At 36.1% G+C, this 21811-nt stretch overlaps 1 protein-coding gene and 1 pseudogene across 1 annotated transcript; one reads left to right on the top strand and one right to left on the bottom strand.

The window, feature by feature from the left end:
* The first annotated feature begins 139 nt into the window (after positions 1–139).
* LOC109108215 (choline O-acetyltransferase-like) lies at positions 140–8586 on the top strand. Its single transcript, XM_042769039.1, has 15 exons — positions 140–648; positions 958–1069; positions 1410–1600; positions 1739–1858; positions 2903–2956; positions 3057–3237; positions 3403–3580; positions 3789–3958; positions 4061–4161; positions 4417–4545; positions 5308–5430; positions 5512–5650; positions 5784–5846; positions 5974–6111; positions 6269–8586. Exons 2-15 carry the CDS (start codon positions 1022–1024, stop codon positions 6545–6547), a joined length of 1914 nt encoding a protein of 637 aa, XP_042624973.1. The 5' UTR covers positions 140–648; positions 958–1021; the 3' UTR covers positions 6548–8586.
* A 4091-nt stretch (positions 8587–12677) lies between these two features.
* On the bottom strand, positions 12678–20847 carry LOC109064131 (annotated as a pseudogene).
* Between the last annotated feature and the right edge of the window lie 964 nt (positions 20848–21811).

Here is a 21811-nt window from a genome sequence, read left to right as displayed (position 1 = left end):
GGATGAAATTCTTGTGCAACAGGGTCCTCTGTGGTGGGAAGAAAATATATAGCATATATAATGAAAAGGCAAAAACAAAAAACTTTTCTTTCCACTTATTAATGAAAAAAAGATTCATAAATACAAAGCGATTAACCAAAATAGAAGTTTCTGGTGAAAATATACACGAGGCTTTTCGCAAAACAGAAGTAAATCGAAGCTATTTATTTAAAAGAAGAAGAAAAAATTGCTTCTAGTGAAAGAGGGTCTAAAATAAACCTCTCCACTTTTCGTGTTAATTAAATTATCGAGCGCGTTCGTGTACGGACATTTTTTTCTTCTCCGAGATTTGGAAGGGTGCTCATAAATTTCGTTCAAGGACTCGACTTAAAGTATGAGGTGGGCTGGCAGATGCGGCATCGAGCGAATGGAGTTTAGTGGGTGGAGTCTGAGAAAGGTACCGCTTCTTCAGCATCCTTCAGCATCTTTCCTAAGGAGCATCCTAAGAAGCTCATGACTTGCAATGAATGGGACGCAAGTATGCCGCCTGAAACAAGTTAACGCACACCATTAACGACACTTTCTTCTTAATAAAAATATGACGGGGCTATGAATCTGGATAAATACTTAAGAGACATCGGAGGACTCCACAAAGAGTATGACATTTTGGTGAGTATTTCTTAAGTTGGCATTTTATGCGTACAGCCTCCTTAAATGAGGACTACATGGAATTAAAAATCTATTATAGACTTTCTACTTAATTTAAATTCAAGAGGAAAAATCTACATTGGATGTCAATATCAGACCTCTATTTAATTTTGGATAATTATGGTCATAGCTTTGTCTAACTGATGTGGCTGATGAAAAGAAAAATCCAGATAGCTTTTGAATTTTTATGGCTAATTATATTTATAAAATGAAATTGTTGAAAACTATTTGCAATGCAAGCTTTCTCTCATACCTGTATGTCTGTTCCAGAGGGAACTGGAAAACTTATCAGTGGATTTTCATCTTTCTTGACTGAACCTCTTCAACTTTGAGGATGCCGGTTTTGAAAAGGGAACAAGCAAGAGACAAAGGAGATCCAAGCGTAAGCAAAAGACTATTATATATTTGTATGTAAAAATTTTAACTGATGTGGCTTAACTAAAAAATATTACATTTCAAATCTTCTAAATGATCAGAAAAAATTGTTAACAATTATGATGAAAACATATATGATCTTGTTTTATGCCATTATAACAGAGGTGATCATGTTGTATCCAGCCAAGTCAAACACAGGGCAAAGTTAGTTAAATATAATACTTGTCTGGGATCAAGACTCTATCACGTCTGATTAGACAAGACACCCATTAGCTTAAGAACAAATACCATAAGATCAAGGAAACAAAGGCTACATAAGTAAAGCTCTGATCATGATTTCGATTTAGGGTCTCCCAAAGCTCCCAGTGCCACCCTTGCAACAAACACTGGACATGTACCTGAAGTGCATGGGTCACCTCATACCAGAGGAGCAGTTCAAAAAGACTAAGGTGGTTGTAGAGAAATTTGGAGCACCTGGTGGGATGGGCGAATTTCTTCAGAAAAAGTTACTGGAAAGAAGCGAACATACGGCCAATTGGGTAAGGACTGCATTAATTGCTAAAAAAAAAAAAGTGACTTTCTGTAAGCAACTTTGTGTTTAATGTGCAGGCACATTCTGTTAAATATTGTTTAAAAGTTTTTTTGCTCATAGTCTGTCTCTTTTTGAACATTGTCCGGTGTATGACTACTGGCTTGAAGACATGTATTTGAGCAACAGATTAGCACTACCTGTCAATTCCAGTCCTGTGATGGTCTTTCCCAAGCAGAACTTCAGGAGTCAAAGTGACAGCCTCAGGTACAGGACTCTGGGGATACAGCAGAGACCATTTTTACTCTTATAAAATGAGATGACTATGATCTCTGTATGTCTTCATTGATATAAATTTGTTTAAATGGAAATGTAAAGGTCTACATATTAAATTAAGGATACTGTATATGCATTAGGATTATGCAAAGCTGTCAGGTCTGTAAACTGCATGATTTCATCCACCAACTGTGTAACTCCATATGGCAATATAATTGAGGGGCACATTAAAACTTGATTTCTCATTATAGAACGTTTAATCTACAGATTAGTAAATGTGTAGACAAAGTCTCCCTCCCATCATTAGTTGATGTTGACTCAGTCCTAAAATGGAAACAATACATCATATGATGGACATTTCTATTTTAGGCTTAACATAGAATAGGTTATGTTTCTCATAAAATATTTCAAAATGTTGTATTAAAGGATGTAATAATGTTAAGTATCAGCCTTGCATTGCATTTAATATAAAAAAAAAAAAAACTTTCTTAATAGACCCGAATTTGATTAAGTGATATTCTAAAAACTAATTAAAACAATGGAGTTGCATTGCTCACTGAGAATGTGCTTACTTTAATGAAAATGAGCATTGCAAAAGATTTCTGTTCTTAGAACTTTGTATTTTACATACTGTAGAATCCTGAAAAAAAACTGTATCACACTTTCCACAAAAAATATTAAGCAGCACAACTGTTTTCAACACTGATAATAATAATAAATGTTTCTTGACTGCCAAATCAGCATATTAGAATGATTTGAAGGATCATGTGACACTGAAGACTGAAGTAATGGCTGCTGAAAATTCAGCTTTGCCATCACAGGAATAAATTACATGTTAAAATAGAAAACTCTTTAACTGTAATAATATTTCACAATATTTTTGTGAAAATTTTACTATATTTTTTAATAAACACAGCCTTGGTAAGCATAAAAGACTTGTTTCAAAAACATAAAAAAACCATTAAAAAAATAATAATAATTTGAACATTAGCATATATATATATAAACTTATGTGCATATTTTTTCCCTCTACAGATTTGCTGCCCATCTCATTTCTGGTATATTAGAGTATAAATCTCTTATAGATGGGTAGGTTATACTCCTTTTTTTCAACAAATCAAAGACTTAAAACTTTACTAATAATGAATTGTTTTGTTTTCTAAACATGGATGTATGCTGCTTTTTGCAGACGTGCCCTCCCTGTAGACTATGCTCGTGGGCAGCTGGCTGGGACGCCCCTGTGTATGGATCAGTACAACAAGGTCTTCACCTCCTACCGTCTGCCAGGGCCAAAAATGGACACTTTAGTGGCTCAGAAGAGCACAGTTATGCCCGAGCGCGAACATATAATAGTGGCTTGTAAGAATCAAGTAGGTATTACCTAGTAGTGAAACTAACAACTATATCTGATGCTTTTATGTTGTTATGCTTGTTCCTTATATTTATGTAAAAATTTGTCTCAAAAAGTCATAAGCAAGCAGTAAAGACAAAGGCTTGATGCATTTTCTGCCATACCATGCTGTATGTGTTTGCAGTTTTTTGTTCTCGACGTGGTGATAAACTTTCGTCGGTTAAATGAAAAAGACCTTTACACTCAGCTGGAGAGAATCAAAAAGATGTCAGACATTGAAGAAGAGCGTCTGCCTCCGATCGGTCTGCTCACATCAGATGGCAGAACACAGTGGGCCGAGGCTCGCAGCGTGCTGATAAAAGGTCAGACATCATTTATCCTTAACTATACAAGCTGTATCTGCTACTAGACCTGCAATTTGACATCAAAATATTAAGAAACTAAACAACTTGACTTTATTTGGAAAAGCAACTCTCACACAACTATAAAGTCCCCTGATAAAACAAAAAGTTCTGCACAGGTTAATGGAATTCACACACATAAAATGTAATACTTCTCAATCGGGTGCAGATTCTACCAACAGGGACTCTCTAGACATGATTGAGCGCTGTCTGTGTCTGGTGTGTTTGGACGAGCCGTCTGGCACTGAACAGACTGATACCAACCGAGCTTTACTGATGCTCCACGGAGGGGGCACGGACAAAAATGGGGGCAACCGTTGGTATGACAAACCCATGCAGGTAAAGATAAAAAGAAAAGAAAAAACACAGATGGATTCAAATTGCATTGATCATATGACCAGGAAGATGAATTCTAAAATTAAACTAGTGCAATGATTTCAGTTTGTAATAGGTGCAGATGGATGCTGTGGCGTTGTATGTGAACACTCACCTTTTGAGGGAATAGTGCTTGTGCAATGTACAGAATATTTACTGAGATACATGTAAGCCAAATTATTATTTCATTTACAGAATTAAATTTTTAAGTAACTCTTGATTACCCAGAATGCACTGTTGGTCTGGCAAATTCAAATACATTAACTTCTGATAGAATCTTTAATATCTTTCTGCATGCTTATTCTCACTACCACAGCACAGTTGACAACTCTAATGAGACGACTTGAGATATATACCCACAGCCTGAGAATAGCAACTAAGCTAGTAAAGACAAGACGTAATGTGGACTGTTTCTCTCACAGGAGAGGAAGCCCTTCTAAGCTGGTGAGGGCAGCCAGCATGAGTGAGCTTCCTGCCCCCAGACGACTGCGCTGGAAATGCTCACCAGATATCCAAACGTTTCTCATGGCCTCAGCAGACAAATTACAGAGGTATGTCAACATTCAGGTGATATTAGGCTAGTAAGTTCTACACAGTCTAACAGATTCCATTCTGTCTGCATGTCATTTATTGCACTTAACTTTGCTTATCCTATTAAAGCTTAGAAGACAGCAAAGATAATTATTTAATTATTGATATAAATAATGAAATTTGAACAAATAAATAGTGTAAAATACAATACGTTTTTTTTTTTGTATTTTTGGTTTCTTACATGCACTATTGTTAAAAAGTTTGAGGTCAGTAAGATTTTTATTTTGAAAGTTATTAATACTTTTATTCAGGATGCATACAATTGAGAAAAAGTGTAACAGTGAAAGTCAAAGGCATTTATAAATCTTAAATGCTGTAAATCAAAGAATCCAGAAATGTTTCACAGTTTCCACAAAAATATTAAGCACCACAACTGTTTTCATTGGTAATAATGTTATTGAGAAACACTGAGAAAAGTTTCTTTAGCATTAAATCAGTGTATTAGAATGATTTCTGAAGGATCATGTGACACTGAAGACTGGAGTAATGGCTGCTGAAAATTCAGCTTTGCCATCACAGGAATAAATAACATTTTAAAATCTATTAGAATAGAAAACAGTTCTATTAAATTGTAATAACATTTCACAATATTACAGTTTTTACTGTATTTTTGATTAAATAAACACAGCCTCACTGAGCATAAGAGACTTTCAAAAATATTTAGAAAATAGTACTGACCCCAGACGTTTGAATGCTAGTATATTAACTGTTAATTCCCACAGACTTGTGAAAAATCTGGACATGAATGTCAGCAAATTCACTGGTTATGGCAAAGAGTTCATCAAGAAACAGAAAATGAGCCCCGATGCTTATGTTCAAGTTGCCCTCCAATTAACATTTTACAGGTAATCTTCATAATTTAAGATGTATTAGTATTACAGAGTGAAGTTTTATGTCTGACATTGTTTTTTTCCTTTTGCACTCAGATGTCATGGACGTCTAGTGCCCACCTATGAAAGTGCATCAATACGCCGCTTTCAAGAAGGACGAGTTGACAACATTCGCTCCTCCACCCCTGAGGCCTTAGCATTTGTGAAAGCTATGGGAAATAGCTCCAAAATCACTGTATGTAGTTTAGTCTGTTTTCATTATACTCTATTCAAACTGTCCTGAATTATGCAGCTCATCTGTAGTCAATGCGGTGCATATTGTCAGAACAGGAGTAGCTTAGTAATGACCTCTGTCTTTATTCCTTTAGGATGTTGAGAAAATTGAGTTGCTTTGGACTGCCATTAAAGCCCAAACCAATTATACAATTCTAGTAAGTGAAACAGACAACTGAATTTGAACTACAATTACACAATCTGTCGGTTACAATCATGTTTGACTGTGATTATCATACCATCCACTCTTCAATAAAATATTGCATTTCCACTCTTTGGAAACAGGCAATCACTGGGATGGCAATAGATAATCACTTGCTTGGGCTACGAGAGATTGCCAAGGAGCTGAAACTAGAAAAGCCAGAGCTGTTTTCTGATACAACCTATGCCACCAGTATTCACTTCATCCTCTCTACAAGCCAGGTTCACTTGAAAATCCTAATTGAAATCATAAGACACAAACCTACAATGGATTTGTGATTCATAGTGTGCATTCATCTTTATTTTAATATAATATGTAGAATTTTTTGTAGAACTAGATCACCAATATTTTTGTTAAAAAACACTTGTCTTTGCATAGGTTCCTACCATTGAAGAGATGTTCTGCTGCTATGGTCCTGTTGTCCCTAATGGCTACGGAGCCTGCTACAATCCTCAGATGGACCACATCATCTTCTGTGTGTCAAGCTTCCGTGACAGTGCCGAGACCAGCTCAGATTTGTTTGTAAAGACTCTTGAGGGGTGCCTGAAGGAAATGCAAGATCTATGCATAAAATGCAACACTGAAGCTAAACCAGCTGACTCTACGAAAAGGATGGATGGAACTACCAAGGTAATGAAGAATGGAAGCAAGGCATAGCAAGAAGCTACATCGTTTGAATCATATGGAAGATGCAGAAACCACTGTGACTGTACAAAGATGGACATTTTGGGAGAAAATAAGAGACTCAAAAACATAGCAAGGCCAACAGACTGATTTAGTGAATACTTTTGATATGCAACAGAGTCAGAGTAGGCATTCCCCTTGAGTATTTTCTCTATTTTGCCAAATTTTATTACCAACAGCAGTGATATAGATATTCCTTGGAGCTGTAGTCACTTGATAAAAGTAGATCTATTTAGTTAATTTACATTATTTGGCCTATGAGAGCATATACAAATTAAACGGGAGTAGATGAAGCTCAGCAGATATACAGTAAATGATGCCTTCTTAATATGACTTGAACTAGCTGAGGTCTGTTTCCAAGAGTCCGACCCAGCTTTTCAGTCTGCCTAAGAGTAAATTATAGTTGTCACTGTCAAAGGCAGCATTAAAAAAATAGTTCATCCAAAAATAAAAATTCCGAAATCATTTACTTACCATCATGTCATTCCAGACTCCCTTTCATCTGTGGAACACAAAAGAAGATATTCTGAAGAATGTTTTAACAGTTTTTTTCAACAACAATGAAAAATTATTATGAGGACCGTCTTGATGCTTGGAAATTGTCCAAGTAGTTGTTTTAAGTTCATGAAAAAATGACATTCTCAAATATGCTGCCTTTGAAATACTGTATATCCAGTTGCTTAGTATGCAAATGAATATTATGATATGATAACCTATAGCTATTTACAATCTATACCAATTTTTTTATGGTCATGTCAGAGTTGCCATAACAGATGCCTATCAAAATACATTACTCTGAATGACAACCCTGTGGAACTGGACCAGAAGCTGCTATTTAATCTTTGTGAGTATCATATTTTGCATTTTAAAGTTTGTAAAGTAATGTATTTTTTTATGTATCTGTATATATATAGCAAAAGTCTATTTTAGGTCTGCAGTATACAAACAAAATGTCATTATAATTTATACTGTATGGTATTATAGCTTTAAAGTGTGCTGTGTTTTATGTGTTTTATAAATTTAATTCTCACATATTCTGAAATGCACAGTCTGAGCTCCTAAAAACAAGCCAGTATGTGCATAAATGTTTAAAGAATATTAGCCATTGCGAATGCTGAAAGAACATTGTTGTGTGTCTTGATTTCCGAAGCAATAATAGAAACAGGAATTTTCAATTTATAATGCAATAGCAGATTATGAACTATGAAGCCAAGATGAATAGTTTAATTACAGTTGCAAATTAATAAGCTTTTTTTTTTTTAAGTACAATCATCGTGTATGTGAAAACATGATTATATTAAGTCTGAAAATAACATTGACACGTGTTGCACACCTGGTCTATAAATTATATCTTAACAAAAAGAACAATACTTGATGTCTGTCTAATGTACACAGACAAAGACAGAGTGAGAATATGTTTTATATTGTGAATATATGCATTGAGCACTGTTTTTTAAATGTGTGTAATTTGTATATCGTATGTGTTGATCCAGTCGTGACAGTAATTGTGAAGTAGATCAAAAGACTAAAACAGTGACGCCTTGAGAAATTCATTTTAGCACTTTATAACTAGATCAAATATGTACTGTAGTAAAATAACTTAACTGAAATAGACTAATAAACTACTCAATCATGTTATGTATACTGGAGTATATACAAAAAGAGAGAGAATATGTGTACTACTAATGTAGAGAAATTAAAGCTTTTACCCAAGTATTAGTTATAGAATATGTTTTTTGTTTATCATGACATCATGTTAAGAATGGGAATGGGCAAAACAGAAAATACATGTGAAAATGAGGATGTAACAGAATGTATTTTGTTAAACTGTGGTGGAGTGCTTAAACTGTGATGTTATTTAACTCTGGGATATTTATTTTTTCAAAAAGAGTTTTCAAAATATAAATGGTCTATTTATCACTGTATCCTAATGATGCCATAAAAGTACTAATCAAATCCATGATGTGTGCTCTGAGTATTTACCACCAACTATGAAATATGTGTATTCTGGCTCAGGATTTTTGTTACCACACCACAGTATAAAAATATTTTACATTTCACATCACATTAAATGATGCCCACTGCAATGATTTAGGCCAAGTATGTTAACATTTGTAACACAGCAAGTGCTTTTCTTCACAGCAATCTGTATCTTTGTGTTTGAATTTTGAGAAAGGCACATCAAGCTCCAAAAACAAACCTAAAAATAACTTAAAGTACAATAAAGAGGCACCAGATTATTTTTGTTTTGGAAGAACATTCCAATACTAATTGCAAGTTTTCAGATGAAAACTAAATTGGACATATCAAATTTTAAAGTTACACTTTTGAGAAAGGTAAAGCATTGAAAATATTGATCTTGATGTGTCTCCTGCTTCCTGTTTGCATGTTTTAGATTACTATGACGAGGTGAGAGACGCATACTGAACGCTATGTCTATGGCCGTGTTCGAAATGGAACACTAGCATAATGCGTACCGAATACTACGCAGTATTATGTATTTAAAAGAAATGACTGAGTGGAACAACGGCAGGCCTATACTAAATATGAAGTGAAAGTGAACCAGGTGGAGTTATTCCATTATAAATGATAAACAAACGTAGTTCGCTTCACAGTCACTAACCTGTCTTAAAATCAATGAACAGATAATGAGTCAAGAAAGCAGATACTGTATTACTTCCAGTTTATTCATCACACTGGAAACGTAGAATCAAGTAGAGTGCACTGCTTTGTGGGTAGTAGTCCAGTAAATAAGTGTGCCATTATACACTGCTCATTTCAGCAAATACAGTACGTGTTGTCTTGCTGTATAGGAAGATAGCACACTGTTTGTGGAGAGCTTATATGTGCACAGGTATATGAAAAATGATATAACAAAGCAAACATCCATCGTTTGTCAGTAACAGTTTATTGCATTATTGCTGAGAAACGTCTTTCATTCATCATAGTGAATTGAATTTATGATCATTTTTCCCCATGAACAATGCCTTTTCTATAATATACTACAACCAAATCTAATATTTTTTACCCTTTTTAAACATTTACATTAAATGCACTATAGCAAGTGCCTACAGCAAATATTTAAGGAAAATCCAGTTAGTTGGATTATAGTTGCTAGTTATAGTTGTTTAGTCCAGCTTGAGTGACAATAAAGATTTAACTATGTATAAGCAGCAATAGAATGATCATTAAAGATGATCATGTACAAGTTTTAGTGTTGCGTTATTCCCTTACAAAAGCAGTTACACAGAAAGATATTGCATCAGATACTTGTGCTTATCAGATTGGTGGTTTAAGTAATTGTTTTGTAAATTCCTTTTATTTCTCTACCAGAGTGTATAGCATATCAAAGTTGTCATAGACATGTTGACGTTATAAATGTCGTGATTCCCACAAGTTCTGAACACCACAAGAACCCTAAAGTCTAAAAAGGAAGCATATTTTGTGGAAGCTACAGAGAATATCACCACTGCCATAGAGAATAGTGTTACTTGTCTACATGCCATCTGTTTGATGTCTCAGGGTGAAGCCAAGTGTGACAGTTATGGAAGAGAAATAAGAAAAAATAAGAATACCAATTACTTCAGACAGATAAGGGATTTCTGGTGCAAATGAGCTAAACAAATTTCTATCTGCTGTCTTGTGCTCAACTGAATTTCTAATTTCCACAACTAACTATGGCAATAGCATCAAAAACTCAAGAAAGCCTGAAAGCCTCAAGGTTAAACACAGTGTCCAAGAACCTCTTCAGCTCAGCTATTTTAGTGAATTTGTTTCTTGTGGCAGGGGCTGCAGCAGGGTCACGGCTAACTACGGTTGCCAACTTCAGAAAATGAAAATAAGGGACAATTGTGGTTTTTCATAAAGAAATAAGGGACAGAATAAGGGACACACACACACACACACACACACACACACACACACACACACACACACACACACACACAGAGGTATACATCTTTTAGATTTGTAATGTGTTTAAATGGAGTCTCTTAAGCTCATCATATTTATTTGATCAAGAATACAGAAAAAAAAAACTGTAATATTGTGAAATATTATAGCAATTTCTAATATTGGTTTCACAGCACACAGAAATAAATTATTTATTTTTGTTAGCGTGAGTCCCGCTCGCTGTGAAGTGAGAACGATTATCCGGCAGAGGATACCGCTTGGTCTTGGTCTTAGGCTACACCAAACATTTAGCTTAAAGGAACAGTTCACTCAAAAATGAAAAATGGCTAAAAGTTGCTCAGGTCATCCAAGATGTAGATGAGTTTGTTTTGTAAGGGAAACAGGTCAATTTAGCTCAAAGGGAATCATTTAAGATTTTAAAGGGAATTTGAACAGAATCACTGTTTCACGGCTGATCACTGAAATGGCCAGCGATTCTCTGAACGAGCCGTTTAACATCAAATCTGCGCTGGATATTAATATCCAAAGTATAGTGAAAACACTATTAATTAGCACAGTAACAAGATCGGCAGTTTAAAACATTAACTTGTAAGCACAAAACACAAGATACTTCTGTTTTCAATATAAATAAGGCTTTATTAGATAAATCTAAGACATATAAACTAATCTAACACATAAGCACACGCACTCACACATTCACACAAGTTGCAGGAGGATAGAACGTTAGGAAAGAATGAGTTTAAGAGAATGAAAATGTGAAATCCCAAGTTTACAGCAATACGTGAAATTGCATAGACATGAACAACCATCAATCACTTAATTAACCCTCGCATTGAGTTCATCAATTAGGTTAAAATTATATTAGATAACAACCAGTACAGATCAGAGTCTGGAGGTATGTTACTTGTGATGCCTGTGTAACGGGGTTCCCTTTGTTGTCGCTGAAAAGGGGGTTTCCCGAGGTTGCTGATTGGCTGGAAGTTCAGTAGTCGTTGAAGTGACGTCTTGGGAAGCCCGTGGTTGGGCGTTGGCTGACGATGCGGAGTTGTGGGCTGGTTGAAGTTTCAGACGGGCACGCGAGGTCAGACTCGGAGACTCGGCGTTGGAACCGCGCTCAAAGAATGCTAAAAGTGATCACAAAGCATTACTTAAGCTAGAAGGCTAAGGGTAGGAGTGGGTGTTAGTGATAGCAAAAGCTAAACGCAAGCTCAAAGCTAAAAGCATGACTAAAAGCTTAAACTACAAGCAAAGGTAGGAGTGGGTGATAGCAAAAGCTAAAAGAAAGCTAAAAGCTAAAAGCAAAATTTGATGGTGTCCTGAGTATTTAAACTGGCCTTTTGGCCACACCTCAAATGTTGTCTTGACCAATTAGATATTGTCTTTTCTCGGGGTGTTCCGATGTTTGTCCCACCCATTCATAAATCATATGTTATCTTATCAAGCTAGTGGTCCGAATTTTCCGCTCTTGCAGGGTATAATTTGGACATGATTCCTATAACAAGAATATGATACATTTGACAAATAACTGATGGTCAGAAACGTTTCAAGCAAGAATATTCGAACACACACATACTAAACATGAATATGATCCCTTAAGCTATTCAAGAGTTATTTAAAAAGACATACACAATAAGTGATTAGAAACATTAAAATCAAATGTGTCGGTTACATAAATGATATGGAGTTAAGCAATGGACTGATATCCATTTAGAAGTCTTTTTTGAGTTCATTTTGGTGCATATATGCATTGGAAGGCATTCTCTGTGCCATTCTGGGGAGTAAGGATATGTCCTGTGAAGACCAGAGGGGTTAACAGGTCTCCTTAGGAATTTCAGTCTGGTTTTGCTAGGTGGGGGGGAATTCAATCCAACGATCTTGTTTACTCTCATGGCTTTACATGTGAGGGTCAGACTGTCCATCTCTTCGATTACTTGCCCCAAATTAGACAATCTCTTCTTCGAATTGAAATTGTCAATAATTGTTCTAATGGTGTTAATGTTGAAAGCTGTTCTGTGAAAGAGTTGGTTGGTTATCAGACTGTGGTGCTAGGAGTTGATTTACAACATCCTGCCTTTCTGTGGAATTCGGCTCATGTTTCAACCAGGCTCCCGATCGAATCTTTAATTTGTCTGGTTCACGCTACAGTTTCTTCAATGGAACAGATTTGGAGAAATTTTGCCTTACATCACTGTGAATGGGTGCCATCAAAATGAGAGTTCAAACAGCTAACAGTAATTGTCACAGCTCCGCTGAAGTGAAAATCTGTGTTGGTAACATACTCTGAGAGCTACCAAACAAATTTCATTGTGTTATTATAATGACAATAAAGTTTCTTATCTTAAATCCATTATTAAGACATTTCAACTTTGAACTGTTGGATCTGGCCAAAATAATCCATAGTCCATAATTCATAATGCTTCCTTTAATGAAAAAGTAAATCCCCTGTTGTCCTCTTGCATCAAAATCCATCATACTTGTTGTGAACTGTTTTGGACTGTTTTTGCTTTTTGCACTTTAAGGAAACGTGGCCTTACGCCCTCATCATAGTAGCCCATATTCTTGTGCTCCTCTTGACACCATATGAGTTCAGCATTGCTGTACTTCTCAAGCTCAGCCTTGAAGAGGTCAAAAGGGAAGGGTGATATCTAAAAAGGGAAGAATGCATTTGATAGTCATTTTCATTTCATTCAGGTAATTTTTGCAGTGTCATTACACCACAGACAACTATAGTTCGCAACCTGCTCCAGTCTGACAATAACAACATCCTCCTCCAACTTCAGCCGTTTTCTCTCTTTTGCCAGCTCATAGTACACTTTTCCAGTGCAGAAGACCCTTTTCACTTTTTCTGGATTTTTGGATGCAGGACAATCATCTGGAATTATCCTTCGGAATTTTGTCCCTGCGACATAGATGAATTAGATATGGCCACATTCTATCCCCAAAAAGCTGGGGACACAGAATTCTAAAGTCTACCAGAATTTTGTACCTGTGATCATCTCATCGAAACTGGAGCGCGCCTCGGGCAGCCTCAGTAAAGACTTTGGTGTGAAAATGATCAGCTGAATAAGAATATGAATATGTGGCAAGTCAAATAAACATTTTTTTATTTATAGTTGCATTTAGGCACTTTAAAACACCAATCTAAGGGAATAAAAAAAATAGTAATAAAAACACAGCTGTGAAACCAAGCAAAACAGTAAATTAAGAGCACTTTTAAACAAACAATATCATCCCCAGACGCTCACAATTTAATTTGCTAAGAAAGAGATTTTCTCATGCTCCACAAACCTCCACAACAGGGAATCACTTTAGACAATCACAGTGGCACAGAAGCAAAGGACTGCTGGGATATGTGTCAAACTTTCACATAAAATCTAAGTTAAAGCTTAAGTTAATAAAGTCCATCAAACCACAATCAGAGCAGCTGTGACATTAAACGCTAGTCTAAATACTACATCTCTCAGTGTACATTTTCTCTCAATTGTATATTCTAGTTGTGTCTGTGTGTATATATACAAATCCACAAAATACATTAAAAAAAAAAAGATCAAGCTGCTGACACACAGAAAGGAAAAAGTTTTGTCTTACTGGATTTCTGAATGGAATTAAGATTTGCCTTCTAAGCACATGGAAGTAGTTGCCAGGTGTTGAACCACTGACCATGATCCAATTACACTCATAAAGCTGCTGGACCTCAAAGTCTCCAGTGAATTCCTTAAATGAGGTAAATAAACCAGGTAAATACTGATCAGAGGGTTGTAATTAGTACCAATCTTTTCACCCCAATTGTCTTTACCGATAATGCCCTGCCACTGTTACTGACATACTGCTAAAATAAAAAGGAAAGCAGTTTTAACAAGAACTACATAATGCATCAAACAAATTTGCAATCAGTGAAGTGTATACATTTCAAACTAACTGTGGCCATTCGGCATGAGGCATGGCAGGAAGGGCCACTTACCGGATAGCGATCAGGGTCATCTGCAGAAAGCGCTCAGGCTGTGCTGACGAGTGCTCCAGGCCTTGCTCATTAGTGCAAACACACCAGCACTAATGAGTGTAGGTCTATCAAACGCCACAGTAAGCTAAATAATTATAGCCTCATTTATTGGCTCAGACCAAACTTGAGTTATCAATATTGATCTTAGTACAGCTATTCTGCCTTTTGAGTCAAGGAAAGGACTGAAAAAGATTTTACCCTGCATTTTATCTCTGCAGGAAATTTAGTGGTCAATAAGACTGTTATGATCAACATAACTCTAAAAATAGCATTTGCTTTGGATATACAGTGCTTCTCAACTGGTTTGGCCATGGGACCACAGTTTTCCATGGTCATCAAGCCGCGACCCACTTTATGATATATATATATATATATATATATATATATATATATATATATATATATATATAACCTTCATGCAAATCCTTCCCAGCTAACACACGAAGTACAAGTTATGTGATCTATTGGTACTTAACTTTTATTTCACACGTTGCATGCTCGTAGTTTCTTTTGCACTTTAGTGACATTATATACAGTGTGCACCACTGCACTTGCGCGTGCAATTGAAGAGTGTGTGCTACAAGCACAGTATAATGTCTGACAGGACAGGAAATTAAATTTTTCTGAGGTGAGAGACTTTTTATTTCATAAGCTATAAAAATAATGATAGAATAATCACGATTCCCTCCATCCCATGGGGCAACAGTAAAACAATGACATTGTGGCGGACCCACTTGGCCTTACCTGCAGAGATGAACTGGTCTATGATGCACTGGGCTGTGTTGTGGAAGTCACCAAACCAGCACACCTGGGCATTAGGACTAGCCGTGGCAAAACCCAGCTCAAACCCTAAGCAACATGAGTGTGTCAGAACATAAAACTTGGACATAAAAATAATACTGTATAAAAGCTTCTTAGTATGGATTTTGCAAATAGATGTGCTGTTGAATATTGGGAGCACTTTGTTCTAGTACAGGCTGCTCATTTCTGGAGTTAATTTTAACAGATATCTAAAACAAGGAAATACCTTGGATTGTTTATTTATTTATTTATTTAATTTTTTGCGCACTCTGATTGATAAAAGGTGCAAATTGAGCACAGGTGGTTCTTACCCAAAACCCCATATTCAGACAGGGAGTTGTTGCACACTGTGTAGAGAGCCTGGTTCGGCCACAGGTGGTTCACTGGAACACAGAAGCGCTTATCAACTTCCTTATCTTGCAAGATGTGGTGACGGTGACTACAAAGACACCACACACACAATTTGCACAGCTGTTTTCAACATTCCTAATACGAAATGTTTCTTAAACACCAATTCAACATATTATAATGATTTCTGAAGGATCATGTGACGTTGAAGACTAGAGTAATGAAATACTTCTTTAAAAACATAAAAAAAAATACTTACCGACTTCAAACATTTGAATATGCGTGTGTTTATGTGCATATATATATATATATATATATATATATATATATTTGTGTGTGTGTGTGTCTAAACATAAAATAACACCTTAAGGATTTTTTTAAGGAATCTTTTCTTAAGCTGTAATGTCAGAGGCGCTCTAACTCTTTATGTCCTATCAGAGTGAGAGATCATGGGCGGCAGTGGATTTTAGACAGGAGATGTGATGTGTTTTGCTGGCTTACTCTGATGCAATGTTCAAGCAAGCCATCAGACCCACTGTGATTAGACATCTTAGATTAGATCTTTAAAGTCCTTTAAATAGTGTAATGATGTCCAGCGCTGGCCGTCCCGACTCACAGTAAGTACATAAACATTACATAAGATTTAGCCTAAATACAGTATTAACCACATATATTTCTTAACAAGCTGGGTAATTCACATTTGAAAAATATAGGCTCCTCTGATAGATAATGTTGTGAAATGGAGAATGTAAGCAAAAACAATGTGTTTAGGCTAATTGGGGTCTGTTTGCTACGCTCATTTAATCACAAATGTAAATCAAATGTGTCTCTTTAAGCTAAAGTGTCCTGTCTCTATGGGTTTAGCACTGGAAACACAGAGAATCTGGGGATTAAACAGTTTCTACAGTGCATCAGCTGTGTGTTGGTTTCATCAATCAAGGGACCAGAGCACAGTACTCAGTGCATTCCCAAACACAGTAGACTGAATCAATTACTCATAGCCATTAACTCCCTGAGTAACAAGCAGAACCAGCAGACTGGAGCACACCAATATGTTCACTCCCAAAGCCTTTGCATGTGAAGAAAAGATAGCACTGAATATATGCACCAGCAGACAATCTACTTTGATAAAAAGGCTCATATCACACAGAAGCTACTTTGCTGATGTCTTTTCACTCGCATTTTACCTTCATTATGTTTTAAGCAAAGCATAAAATCATCAAGTGTAGCCCATTGAAAGGAAAATCAAAAACTGTAATGTGAATCCGTAAATATTGCCAGCTGCACTGATGTCTCAGTTTCATTCGTGTGTACTATTTCAAACAAACCTGGCCAAAATACCTTGACACTATCATGACAGTAACAAACAGACGTGAGAGTATGTGTCTGTACTGCTGTGGGGTGACATAAAACGGGTTTCCTTCAGAAGCACTGTGATGGCACCATGTGGGTATCTCTCAGAGGACTGCGTGTGACAAGCTGACTTCATTTATCAATGTGTTGACATTTTAGCTTTAATGGAGCCATAAGGTAGAAAATATATACTTGGTTATTTTTAGTTACAGGAATCTAGTCAGTTTAGGAATGGAAAGTGGCCAAATACATGAAATCACACTGTTTAGAAAACATGACAACAACTGATGGTCTTCCATGACTACATGTGCTGAACCTCCAGTTTTTGCTTCCTTCATAAATCATAAAACTTTAAAAGTGAGCAGCTACAGTAGTTTTCATGAAATGGACTGACTATCATACCTAAATGTTCCTCTTTCCACATCTTGTCCACTGAGTCTCACATGAATACCATATTTCAGCAAAGAGCCGAAGGCCATGTATTCTGCCAAGGCCCAGTCCACCGTGTTTCGCAACCATATCCGCTCTGCCTCGAAGGATACGTGACAAGCCTGAAATAACACAGATGCAGAACATAAAGAAAATCACAAACTTGTATCTTTTGTTGTGTGACACTTTGAAAATAAGTGCAATTTATTTTTATTTATTTTTTAAGTAAAGTTGGTCAAGACAGACTTTGATGTTGGCTTGACAAAGCCCTGCTTGATATACAGTATAAGCTAGATAGTTGAAGTTTTCATTGGAAGTCTATGGGATTTTTGTCTGTCCAACAGGAGAAAAAAAGCATAAAAGTATAAAAGGTTTATCAAACCAACATGATGAAGCTTGCTGTTTTTTTATTTACACACAGAGAAAATAAATAACATTTATAAAGTTAATTCATATATTCAGTAGGAAAATACTTTATATATGTACTGCCTTTATTGCAAATATTGGCCATGTTTATTTTAATTTCTTTTCTTTTTGGGCTTTATGGAAAAAAATATATTACGCATCTAGGACCAATCACAGAATAAAGAGAGTTTCTTGTAGAAGCATAGCTATGCTTGTTTTTTTTTTTTTTTTTTTTTTTTTTTAATAATATTAGGGATCATTATCATATTATGTTTTAAATATAAAAGTTACAATATATGTAATATGTCTATGCCATGTGTGTTAATATGCTTTATACAGTTCATGCTCTCAGAGTACCTGGTTTTTCATACACAGTATACCATTGGAATAAAGCACTGGCCTGGGTCAAGAGAAATACGTTTGCCGGTGGGTTGATTTGATGCTTTGAGGTAGTTGTGCTTAGAGGCAGGCAATAAACAGAGTTCAGCTGGAGGGCTATAGTGGTTAGGGTGATTTAGCAGAATTTAAGGCAGCCAAATTGGAGTTGGTTCTTTAAGTGCAATGGTCCCAGAGTACAACTCCATCAATCCACTACAGCTCCCCTGCATCCGCTGCTCAGTGAATGAAAATTATGACCTGTGTGGTGAAATGAAACATTCCTATATCAGAAGTCTAAGGATCATCTGTCATGGCTTTGCTGATGTTCCACACCATTACCACCATCATCCTGCAATGCTTTGATGTCAGTTTCCAGTGTTTTGTCCCTAGTGCTTAAAGCTTAACAGTAAGATCTAGTTGATGAACTGACTGCTGGGAACAGCCTCCAGGGACTCCACAGCAATAACTAAAGTGATAGTTTAGTTTAAAAAGTCAACAGTAAGTAAGAAAAAAAAAATCAGTTATTTGTTTTATAGCTGTCATATTGCATCTGAAGATTTGAAAATATCAAAATATAACCAAAAAGTTGTATGAACTAGTTTTATGATACTTTCATAATGTATATTTGGAGTTTGACAGGCCCCTTGCACAATGATACAATGGTGATAGTTCAGGATTTAAGCTTTTCCAGTTTTTGAACCAGTAACCTTTCAGTTACCAGCCTAGATTTTTTGGCCACTGGGCTACAAAACCCCAAGTTTAGGAATACTTGTATAATTTGGGATAGAAATTGTGGTTTTAACACTGCCACAAACATCTCTGAATTTAATGCTAAAATACCCAAAACTCACCACTATGAATGGCAAAATTCTAGAGGGATTGAACTGGCTACCTCACCAATGTGCCTGAGCACCTCTTTGTTTACTCCAGTGGGAGGGCAGCTCATGCTCTTTGGCTCTCCATCTGGTCTGAAGAAGTCTTAAACACATATCACCACCAATAGGATCTAAACCAGTAATGCTCTACCAGTGGGCCTTAGCAAACTTTAAAGGGAGCCTGAAGAAGACTTAAAATTATTTAAAATAAGACAAGACAAGCATTAAAATCAATTTCCACAGTCTTGGAAAACCTGGATATATGAGGTAGTGTGATCTCTAATCCCGGAAATGTCATACTGTATACATTAATCTTAAAATGCCATTGGCGTTTTATAAAGAATATAATTTTTTTTAAATATTAAAATATTTTACTGATAAGAAATTGTGTGTAAAAAGATTTTTAGAAATCCTTGTACTTGGTCTTTATCCAATAAATCATGAATGGCACTGAAAATGTAATTATATATATATAGTATAATCATAATTATTTTAAGTTACTTTTTTAATTTACAGTAACTAGGAGTGTCCATACATTAAAATCAAAAACAAAACTAGGACTAGGGGACCTTCAAATATTGTTATGGATGTGAACAAACTAAGAACAAAACTTCAACTGAATTGAGCTGAATAATGACAATATTATTTTCTGCAATATAGCTGAATCGAATTGGTTCAAAATTCATGATTTTTGCAACGTCAACAACTGCTAATGCTTGAGCTGAATAACAACCCTTCTGTCTTCAGTAGAGCTATATAAAATAAAGGTGACATGATAAAGGTGACAATGGGAGGATTTGGAGTCAAAAAGGTCAAGAAAAGCTGATCTTATATTTATACTGAAACGCCTCGCATCTATAAAGTCTTCAGTATGTACCTGGCCACGGAGAGTCGAGCCAGTGGCAGATGTGTAGGATCTTCTCATCTTTTGAGCTGGTATGTCTCCTCACAGATCTTGTCATATTTAGCAACCTCCTCCTGAAAACAATTCACAGTACTAGCCCGCCATCCACTATATTCATCAAAAACCCAGACACATGACACATTTGTGACAAATTATTAATTAATGATTCATGGCACCTATGTGCTACGGCATAGAGAAAACAGCAAGATTCCAGTCACATTTTATTCTCTAAGTGAAATCCCCTGAGCTATGTCAGCGAGTGAAGAGTGACAGGGATGCAGTTGTAAATAAAACGAGCTGTCGCCAAGCGAGACAAGGTGTCAGCTATCCGCACTGGAGGGATGATTTGGTCCTACGATTGTGGTTTCTACGGTGACACAAATCTGAGGATGGTTGGGAGGGGAGGGGTGGCTAACTCTGAGCCCAGGGAACGAGAGCCTGGGTCAGCAGGTGAAGTATAAAACATGTCATCGCTAGAACGAAAAGACATTGGCTGAGTATCTGAACACATCAATTGTCAGGAAACAACATACAAATGGCACAGGAAACCCATCACTCCCTAAAAGGCCAGGAAACAACAGCTGTGGAAAATATGTTTTAGATGAGTTAAAAAGGTCAATTAGAATGACCTGTGGGAGGAACAACAGCAGGTGGACATTTTCACATTACATTATGATACAGTAATGAGATTTTCATAGAGTGAGACACAAACCTCAAACTCTTGCAGTGTTACAACTCCCTCAGAGATGAGCTTGTCGGCGTACTTTTTCAGCACATGTTCCTGTTTGCGGATCTGCTTGTTCATGAGGGGTTGAGTGAACATGGGCTCATCCATCTCATTAAGTCCAAACCACCGGTAGCACCTACAAAATATATCAACAACGTCAATATATGTGTATTAATATGCAAATTCAGTATCATCAATCAACCAAACAAATTTCTATTGAATAAAAAACACTATTGCCACTGTTTACCTAAGATTCAATGTCTATCCTGTTTTTACACTTTTCTGTTCTTCTCTACATTTAATAGTTACAAATGAAAGTTGAATATTTTAGACATTGTTTAAACTGGATTAATTCCCAAGTAAGATTTCAAATAAATTTCCTCAGTCTTCAAAAAGAGTTGTGATGGTGTGCCACTCAGGATCATGTGATCATAAACGCAAAACATAAATTACATTCTTGATCTGATCAACGCATTAAACAAGGCTATACTGTACCTAAAGGCGTTCAGGAATGATAGCCCTATCTAACCAGGTCTATCTTAACATTAAAGATTTAAAAATCTCCTGTATTTAACTATAAGAGAATATAAGAGAGTCCACATCACAACAATATCTATCAATATCAATATCACAACAATATCTGAAACTGGAATCAAATTCAGAGCTATTTTTCCTAGCTGATAAACGATAATAACATTGACAGGCAATAAATTTTAAAGTGCGCCCTTAGAATAAAAGTTATGTTACAGTTGTAACATAGTTTGTTATTGGTGTGAATAGCACTTTAGTAGTGAGGACACTACAGTAAGCTTTTTTTTTTCATGGTTACATTGTTATACCAGGTGGCGATAAGAGAATCATCAAAAAAAAAAAAAAAAAAAAAAAAGCATTGATTCAATCAGTAATGTTTTACTCTATCAATTCATTCAGAACCACTGATATATTCACAAACAAAACATCACTACTGTATATTGCTCAGGGATGCACAGTGTCTCCTCTGTAAAACTGCTCTGTCTTGGTCTTGGCCTGAACGACAGGATCTACCGCCTCAAGGTGAGAAGGGTTTGCCATCAGAGACAATGTGATATTCTTGTCTGTTTCCCTG

This window comes from Cyprinus carpio, chromosome A13 (genome assembly GCF_018340385.1).
Source record: "Cyprinus carpio isolate SPL01 chromosome A13, ASM1834038v1, whole genome shotgun sequence".
NCBI lineage: Eukaryota > Metazoa > Chordata > Actinopteri > Cypriniformes > Cyprinidae > Cyprinus > Cyprinus carpio.
The sequence above is the reverse complement of the archived record's forward strand: the minus strand, read 5'-3'. Positions and strand labels throughout refer to the sequence as shown.

Excerpts from the sequence above, each read along its gene's own strand:
- LOC109108215 (XM_042769039.1), top strand. The coding sequence starts at position 1,022 with ATGCCGGTTTTGAAAAGGGAACAAGCAAGAGACAAAGGAGATCCAAGC. Across the intron at positions 1,601-1,738 it reads AGCGAACATACGGCCAATTG|GGTGTATGACTACTGGCTTG; the intron begins GGTAAGGACTGC and ends TGAACATTGTCC. Across the intron at positions 4,546-5,307 it reads TCAGCAGACAAATTACAGAG|ACTTGTGAAAAATCTGGACA; the intron begins GTATGTCAACAT and ends TAATTCCCACAG.